The 9,480-nt window shown below is 36.6% G+C and overlaps 1 protein-coding gene across 2 annotated transcripts; it reads left to right on the top strand.

The window, feature by feature from the left end:
• Window positions 1-1,648: 1,648 nt before the first annotated feature.
• On the top strand, window positions 1,649-6,055 carry LOC127449067 (SLAM family member 5-like). Of its 2 annotated transcripts, XM_051712215.1 has the most exons (5): window positions 1,650-1,896; window positions 2,361-2,675; window positions 3,196-3,468; window positions 5,717-5,827; window positions 5,936-6,055. In XM_051712215.1, exons 1-5 carry the CDS (start codon window positions 1,848-1,850, stop codon window positions 5,953-5,955), a joined length of 768 nt encoding a protein of 255 aa, XP_051568175.1. In that variant the 5' UTR covers window positions 1,650-1,847; the 3' UTR covers window positions 5,956-6,055. The 2 variants fall into 2 exon arrangements, with proteins under 2 accessions (XP_051568170.1, XP_051568175.1); XM_051712210.1 differs by lacking the exon at window positions 5,936-6,055 and having other exon boundaries at window positions 1,649-1,896; window positions 5,717-5,914.
• Window positions 6,056-9,480: the final 3,425 nt, after the last annotated feature.

Genomic DNA, 9,480 nt, shown 5'->3' with positions numbered 1-9,480 from the left:
GGAGGAGGCAGGAAGCACGTCATTGTTTACAAGAGAAACTTGCAAAGACCAAAGACCAAGCGCCGTTCACAAACCAAAACAGTCCAAAACAATTTCAAAACAATATAAAATAAAATTTAAAAAATAATTTCCAAATAATAATAAAAACACATTACTGCAGTAAATAACCATCCTTTATTTCTGAGCAATGCCATTGCGTTATCTACTAACTAAATTGTAGTTAGTGAAACCAAGTGCGAGAGCGTTTACTGAGATTCACAGGATTTACAGGGTTTACACAGTGAGATCAATGGTACAGGTGATATCACACAGAAGAAAAGCTTCACAAACTGAAGAAGAGGTATCTGGCGAAACAGCAGGGTAAGCACTAAACAGATATCGACGAAGATCAAGAGCAAATACAGTCAGGTAAATAAACACTGCGAGTCCTTTGTGTGAGACGTGACAGTGAAGTGGCATCAAGGTGAGTTATTTATGCAGGCAGTGATGAGCGAGTAAATTGAGTGCAGGTGCGGTGAATTAGAAATCGAGTGATGAGGAGCAGAGCACTGAGGGAGGTGCAGAGCCCGAGGGAGGCGTGAGAATGACAAAGTTTTCACACATACCTGAGTTCCCTGGAAAAACAGCACGGGCACAGCCGATGAATTCAGATATCGACCCTTTGATTCTTTCGATGGTCTGAAATCCTCAGGGGTAAAATGTTCACTGCACACCCTCCAATATTTGAGAGAATGTAGGGGTGTACTGATATCCAGGTTCAGCACGATAAGCCAGAGCTTCAATCGCTCATGGTCATGCATAGGCAATCTATGAAAAGTTTATATTTTTCCCGGAGTGCATTTTCTTTGGGGTTTCTGAAGGCTGAAGCAATACACACGACAAACGACTATTTTGAACAATACACTTATACAAATAAGACAACACTACAATTAAACTTTTGTACAGCACTCCTCTTGTAAACGATGACGCGCTTCCTGTCTCCTCCTCCACGTGACGCATGACCTTACCAACGAGCTTACGTCATCCCTCTCATGAGCGTGCATCACAGAGATGTACGGAAGTGAACATTTGTAGTTAAAAAGTATATAAGTATTGTTTTGTTTCTAAAAATAGTCATGTGGATTATTTTGATGCACCCTAAATATGCATTTTGGACCGTCAAAAAATGGAGTAAATTCACTTGCATTGTTTAAAGGAGGAGGCCTGAAATGAAATCCTAAAAATCTTAAATTCTGTTTTGATGAAGAAATAAACTCAACTTGGATGGCCTGAGGTTGAGTAAATTATCAGCAAATTTTCATTTTTGGGAGAACTATTCCTTTAAGCATGTTCATAACAGTGTTATTTCAGTTGACTCTGGATGGAAGTCATTCACCTCTGCTTTGAGACTGTCTGCTTAGTGTGGAGGTGGTAAAGAGGAAGAATCACGTCTTTCTACACTTTTTTTTTTTTTTTTTTTTTTAACCTCAAAAATTGAGGGCCAATCTTTTTATCTTTTAATCATCACTACAAAAGTCTGTTCAACCTTTGTGTTCATAATCATCATAGTTCAATCAATATAATTATTTATTCCTTTGGAAACATTTGCTTCAAGTAAAACACTTCACACATGATGTTATTCCTCTGGTAATTTCCGCTACACACAAAACATCATGTCACAAGATATATGATGTGAGGAAGCACATGTCTCTTAGCGTCGCTTCTTGTTTCCGTCAGTTAAGTATTGTAGAATAACATCTCAAAAACGTAGTTGATGTTTTTTTGGATAAGGAATCTTGGGACTCTGAACACTGCAACAAAGTAGATGTCAAAGATTTCATTAATTTATGTCAACAAGCCAATGAACAATGACTCTACAGAGTGTAGTGCTACTCTTTATTGTATATATTCATCAAGGTGAGTTCACTGGCTTATTGGTTTTCACTTGAATATTAAATTAAGTCGAGTTTGAAGAATTTAGCATTTTTACCCCACATGGATTTCCTGGTTAAGTTGCTGAAAATTGGATGGATGTTTACTACTTTAAATGAAGTTGTCACTCAGAAAACCACAATAATTTATAGCATGGTTTATACTTTTGGGGGATATCTTGACATTGTTTGCCATTGTTTCTTTTTTGTGGAATTTATATATATATATATATATATATATATATATATATATATATATATATATATATATATATATATAGAATCGCTCCGAGAATTAAATCAACAAGTCTCTGTCCTACTTCATTGGAAACAGGGTGTTTCCCCTTTTCTGCAAAGTGACAAAAAAAAAAAAAGATCACATGTTGGGTGTACATAGTGAGTAACTGATTAAATTACCTCTTTTGCATTTATTTTTATTTTTCTTCGCAGTGTGTGCAAGAGACGAAAATATAACTGGTTACATTGGCCAATCAGTCATCTTGAAATCCGGAGTAGACCAATCATGGAACCTCACTAGAGTTCAATGGTCCATTTATGAGAACACAACATTTATAGCAAGTCTTAATAATGGCAAAATTAATACAGACAGGTTTTGGAGACACAAGGGTCGACTTGAGCTCAACCCCAAAACAGGGGATTTAACAATTAATGATTTGAGGTTAGACGACAACATGATTTATAGTGTGGCCCTGGTAAACTCAAATGAAGCTCGGGAAGACGCTGAAGTTAATCTGACAGTCCAAGGTAAGGATTTTATAAACTCTCCTAAAGTCACCATGAAATCAGAGTGGACCCTATTTAATTTCTTAATACAAATTGGTTTTAGTGTGCACAATTAGTGCATGTAATTTCAAAGAAAATGTTTTTGTCTACGTAATCTTTCCTCAAAATGTAATAACTTCTGAAACGGCTTCCCAATTTGGCTGACATCACAGAGGCCGCACCGCCTATTGGATAATCCAATATCCAACTGGTTTCAGGAGGAGAGTAGTCCTTCAAAACTTATTGCAACCTCACATTCAGGTCTTGCTCCATTATATTTTTGCCATTTTTGACAATCCATTCAGTATCTGATGGATTAAAGTCCCGCCATAAATTTGTTTTTTACTCAAAAATGTATCTAATTACAGAAGCTTTCTGTTGACCTTAAGATTTATGTGTCCTTAATGCTATCATTCATGCCATCTAATAAACTCACATAAATGAACAATTGATCCTTTTTAGCCAAATTGAGTAATTAACATATTGTATGCCCCATTTGCAGAACGACTCATGAAGCCGGATATCCAGAAAGCATTTAATTTCACCAAAGATGGGCAGTGTTACATTGTACTTAAATGCATTCCGTCTGGTGAAAACGTCATTCTGTCATGGACTCCTGTGGGTGTGTTCAATGGATCCTATATTTCAGGAAGCCCAAAGTCTAAAGACTCTATTCTTTTGATATCATTTAGCGGAAACAGAAGCGTAACCTTCAACTGCACAGCCTCCAGTGGTCAACATAACGAGTCAAATCAAATAACAGTGGGATGTACAGGTGTGTCTCATCAACAGTCAACAGAATGAATAACTGTGAGGATCAGGCATTTTTAGCAAAAAATGAGAGTTCACTGCAAATTTGCCGCAAACTTTCTGCAAATTCACCCCAGATAATTTTCACATGCAAATGAGTTTTGCAGCAAAACAAAGGTTTGCCGGAGGTTCACCACTACCGGTGAAGAGCTGCAAATTTCTGGCAAACATTTGCGGTGGATCACAAGCTCATTTGCATGTGAAAATAACAAGTGGCAAATTTGCAGCAAGTTTGCGGCTAGTTTAGATTTTTTGTAAATGCAGTATGCTAATTAATGGTATTTGGGCTTCAAGTGTTAAAGGTGCTGTAAGCAATTTTTTTTCATGTAAAAGTATGCAAAAAATGTTCCTACTCCCTTAAAGATATTAATGAAATAAGTGTCCTGACTGAGATATCTCACCGGTCTCTTTGACAGCTGTAGACTTTGTAAACAGCAAACAAAAATGTGTCCACCGACTGGACATTGACGCTTTTCACCTGTCAATAATTTTGCTCGTTCTCATATTGTTGTTTTTGAAGTGGATCATTGAGGCTATGATTCATAATTTTTGTCAGTTGAGGGCGCTATTGTGCCACTGTTGAATTTGACAGCCACAGGAAAAAACAATGCTGCTCTTTTGCTCGGTTGGACACAAAATTATCTTTGGAAAGCAGGCTTTGGAATGAGGGGGCGTGGCTAACTCAGCAGCTCAGTCACATGAAAGCTTCAGAATGCTAAAATAGCCTACAGCACCTTGAAGTCACTTTCACATTAATCAGGGCTTCAGTGCACCCTGCTGGCAACTAGAGTTATTAGAGAACAGGAAGTGAATTGTTAAAATAGTGAAAGCAAATGAAAGAAGTAAAATGTGTTTGAATATTTCAAAGTTGTGGCAAATACACTTTTATAATAAGTTGTGATAAGATGTGGTGTACAACTTGATGTATTTAAATAAGCAAAACAAAAAATGTAGAGTTCTGGCAAATTAACTGCAAACTTCACACAAATTTGCCACTAATTATTTTCACATGCAAATGAGCTTGTGATTTGCCACAAATGTTTGCCAGAAGTTTGCAGCTCTTCACAGGTAGTTATGAACCTGCAGCAAACCTTTGGCAACAATGACAATTTGCCCCAAATTTGCCGCAAAACTCTCGTTTCTTGTAAGGTTGTTTTGATTTTCATGCTGGCACAGCCCACATCATCATATGTCATGATATGAGCAATGAATGAAGTCAAAGTTTGACCTGCTAAATTGTTTGAGCTTGAAGAGTTGCATGCCACATGGTGCCAGTGGTAATGCTCCTTGACCCTCCGCTCGATATAGTTCAAATGCATTGGTGACTGTTGATTGGTGAAATCATGCAAAAGGGCCTTTTGTGTCAGCAGATTGAACAGAGGCACTGTGTTTACATGCACATCAGTATGCAGATAACTACCTAAAATCTGCTTATTCCAAAGGGGGAAAAAAAAATTAAAAATACCACAATACAAGAAAACTGCGTTTACATGACATTTTAAATAATCTGGTTATTTCCAAGTAGGTATAGCTGCAACACGGAGATCTCCAAATGGGGTGGAATCTCCAAAGAAGGGCAGAGCACTTCAGAAGGGAGCAGGGTAACTCCAGAAGGGGGTTGGGTCAGCTCCAAAAAGAGGCGACACTTCCACACATGGTTAAGGTTAGGGAAAGAGTTAGGTTGGGGTCTCTGTATATCTTTGCTGGTGGGTTGGAGCTCCCGCCCCTTTTTGGAGCTTGGCCTGCAGCTATATCCGTTTTGTTATTTCAGACTTTTGATGTTAAAACGTGAATCTGTCAAGCGCACAAAACTTGCGCACATTGGATAAGACAGTGAGAACGCCTGTAAAGGTGTAACGTGCAACATGAAATCGGGGTAATGGGCAAAAATATACAGTACATGTGATGACCAGTTTATGCTTAAGCCATTTATGACCTTACCCTGATAAAGGAAACCTGTTTTTACTGTAAGGTGTTTACATGACCACACACATTGTCAGCTATTAAGCATAAACTGTGTAAGATCGTGCTTGCAAAGGAGCTGATTGTTACTGAAGGAAACGGTTTTACTGCCCAATTAGTACATTAGTCATATTGGTAACCTTTCAGCACTGGACACTTTTAACAGTGCTGTAACTTTTTGTGTGCCAGAGTAGCTTAAAAGGTGGTACTTATATGCAAATGTATGAAAAGAGTTATTTTTATTTTTATAGAGGAGAACCAGAAGCCTGAAGTCTGCAGTTTGTGCAGTTCGTGTACTTCCATGGTTTTGTTGGCTATTGTAATTACAGCTGTGGTTTTTGGTTTACTATATGCCTCTAAAGGTAAGAAAAATCTCCTTTACATTGCAAACTGGGCTTGATAAATATGATGGATACTTGCTACTTATATGACTGATGTTGTCGTTATGAATTATTTTTTGTCTTTCCTAGACATGATTAAAGCTGCCTGAGTAGACGGCCCCCTCCACCTCTTCCGGAGTATATATAAATGTTAAAATCATTTAACCTGCATTTGAATTTCAATAAATCATGGCAGCTCTTTTATTTAAATACTTTGTCTGTGTAACTTCTTTGTTCATGTGTTGCGTGTCACAGGAGGTAGGAAAATTATTGTGATGGGATATCTTCTCATGAAACACATCTTTGAATGTATTTACTCGTTCCTAGATCTGCTGAGAAAACAGATAATATACTTGTTTTCATTTCTAGCATTTCTAAGTTGGACACTTCTGTTTTACAGTACAAAAGCAGTATTCACAATGACCTAAAGTAGACAGAATCACTACTGAGAATACCTGTGAATTTACATATGGGTGATATTCATTGCGTGGGTTTGTGTCTACGTGGGACTGTAAAATACACAGTATAAATAACAACTATGTGACATGCTAATAACCATAACATTAATGACAAAAAATGTACATGGAATTATGTTTTATAGTATTTCACAAGCATTTTTGAAAGTGCACTGTAAAAAATTGTGGTAAATTTACGGCCAGATTCCTGCAGCAATCTACTTTGATTGTTAAATACAACAGTTAAAAAATTTTGAATTCTGGGAGATCAAGAGCAGGCTCACAGTGAAGTGACTAGTTTTATGGTAAATAGCTGTTTTAAGCATGCCAAGTGCCTCTGTTTGCAAGGCATTAGGGAAAAATTAACATTCAAAATCAAGATATCATCTTGGGGAAAGCTAGTGACATTTTGAAACCCCGTCTAATGAGAAGTCAAATTACAAAAAGTATAAATTAACATTCAAAGCAATGTACATATTAAGTGTAAAATGTTGCCAGGATTGAACAGTATATTTTTTTATGAAAAACAAAAACAACAACCTGTACACAGTAAAATAACAGTATGGCACTGCATTGTGGGTTATAATGGTGAAATACCCATAAGCCTTTGCGCTTGGGTAAGTATGTATGCTTTAGCAATGCACAAGGGCTACAAAAATTTTAAAAACACATGTACAAAGTTTTTATTCAGACTTAATAGAAGTCTTGGTTTTATTTAATGGTATTGTTTTGTTATCAGTAGTGGTGTATTGTATGAAGTCACCATTTTGGTGATTCGTGTTCACTTGAGCTGGTACCTTGGACCTTCTTTATTATTATATCATGTTCTTTCAGTCAGTCAATTTGTATTTAAGTAAAACACAAGTTGTTGCACTGTGTTGCTTAGAAGACAAAACCTAAAGTCAAGCTGAATACTTGATTCTACCTTACAAATGGCACTATATGTGGCAATAGTGATGTATTACACATAAAAGTAAAAACAGTAAAGAATATTTAAGCAAATTTATATCAGCAAATTTGGTGTTTGATGTTTTTGATGAACTTATAGCATAACACATGTTAACAAGACACACACAGAAATCAACTCTTGGCATACAAAACACAACAATGGTGACAATTAACAAACATATATGTAAAAAAAAACTGAACATTAAAATACAAGTAACTTAACAACAAAAACAATGTTAAAATAAAAAAAAATCAAAGTAATTTCTTTATGCCGCAGTACATGCTGGGAACTTAGCTGTTAATTTCAACAACAGTAGATAGTATGTAATTTGACGGCTATATGCTTCTAACTCACAGTTGTATACTGTAGCTGTAAAAACAGTATCTAGCTGTCAACAACAGCAAGACACCGTTCATTTTACAGTAATTTTCTGGCAACACTGCTGTCAGTTCTTTACTGTTTTTTAACGGGAAAATCTTTAACAGTGTGTGCGTAAACAAACTGTGCCACACATCAAATTCGTGGGGCATTCCGTGAATAATGAGATTTGGGGGCCTTACACAATTAGAGCCGTCATACATGAAGGTTTGCAGGTCGGTTTAATAATAATGTTTTATTTATATCGTGCATTTCTTATACTTAAGGTCTAAGGTCACTTTACAAGAAAAGTAACCCAACAAATAAAAACAAAAGAACAGATGAGCTGACTCAAACAATTTAAAAGTTACCCTTACAACTCATACATAATGATATACAGTATAAGAGAGTAAATACAGAATGCAATTGATTTATAAAAGGGTAAATTAATTAGTGAATGTAATACAGCATTCCAAAGTCGCCAGGAAATAACCTGCCATCCCTAGAAGACAGCCTGAACTTAAAATTGCTCCAGTTGAACTAATCAAGCAAAGATGTGTACCAATTTGCTTATGTATTGGTGGCGAGGACATTGAGAGCTTTTAAAGTTATGATTGAATGTGGCAAATTCAAAACTGATTCTGCATCTGAGTCAAAAATCATCCTATGTGTGTTGGGAGATGGCCTAATAACTATTCTATCAATACCCAAATAAAGATAATGGACAGATACTATTAGCAAGACCTTTCCAGCACACAGATTGTTGAAGATAGGACTTTAATGGTCAAGTCATTTTTATTTGTAAAGCGCTTTTCACAATACAAATTGTTTCAAAGCAGCTTTACAGAAAATGATGCTGTAATGACTGTAATGTCACTGCTTACATCACTTCTTTTAAAGGCTTTAGTTGGTAATTTATTTTCTATATGTTGCCAAATGGAGACATTTCGTGGAATTTAATTTAACTTTAGTCATAAATTGGATGTGGCCCCTTTTAGACCTGGGTGTTTCTCAATTCTAGGAACACAAAGAACGGACTTGCATTCTTATTAAGACCGGTCTTGCCAAGCTAGCTTGGAAGAACGATCTTGGAAGGACATGAGGATGCAGAATGCATCTGTTGTGAGCTTTGAGATGTGCTGCGATCTTCCTGTTGTGCAATTAATCGTAACAGCACATTTGAATCCAGTGGGAGAACTACTGGCATTATCACACCAGTAACAGCATTAATATCATCACACTAGTGAGGTTTTGCAGGACTAGTGACACGTTAAAAGAATAAAGTCTGTAAACACTCGTTTTCTCCATGTGTTAATTACTATATTAAAATGATGCCCCCAAAAAACAAAGAAAATATTGACAGAGTATAACAACTCTCACGAGTCGTCAGACTCTTGTGAGCTTACAGCGGAAATCTTTTTAGGAAAAAACAAAACAAAATGATAAATGTCCTTCATCTGCCACCATAGTACCAAGGTCTTGCCCACAAGTCACCATCCGATGCATCCTCGAAATCAAGGACACATCAGGGTAATTTCCTGCGTCCTCAGCACTTGCATTCTTGAGAATTGGAATCGAACTTCGGCAGTGGATGATGACGTAGAACGAGTCCACAAGAACATAAGAACACAAAAGAACACAAAACAGCTTGTGCTGGTTAGAATGTGAGAACATGTATTGCGCAAATGAGGTCCCGGTTTTGTTCATCGGTAAATAAATATTTGAGTAAATATCCAAATTCTACACAAAATGTTGTTAAATTGCATTAAATATGTGTTCACAAGAGTCATAAGTTAAAATTGAATGTTTGTTTAAGGTTATATTTGAAGGATGAATTTGGATCGCATGTGTGGAGTTTGACCACTTTCTGTGCA

Source organism: Myxocyprinus asiaticus, chromosome 1 (genome assembly GCF_019703515.2).
Source record: "Myxocyprinus asiaticus isolate MX2 ecotype Aquarium Trade chromosome 1, UBuf_Myxa_2, whole genome shotgun sequence".
In the NCBI taxonomy this organism is placed as follows: domain Eukaryota; kingdom Metazoa; phylum Chordata; class Actinopteri; order Cypriniformes; family Catostomidae; genus Myxocyprinus; species Myxocyprinus asiaticus.
This window is presented reverse-complemented; position numbering and strand designations above follow the sequence as displayed.

Coding starts and splice junctions, on each gene's coding strand:
- LOC127449067 (XM_051712210.1), top strand. CDS start 1,848: ATGACTCTACAGAGTGTAGTGCTACTCTTTATTGTATATATTCATCAA. Junction 1,897..2,360: donor TATTGTATATATTCATCAAG/GTGAGTTCACTG, acceptor TTTTCTTCGCAG/TGTGTGCAAGAGACGAAAAT. Junction 2,676..3,195: donor AGTTAATCTGACAGTCCAAG/GTAAGGATTTTA, acceptor CCCCATTTGCAG/AACGACTCATGAAGCCGGAT.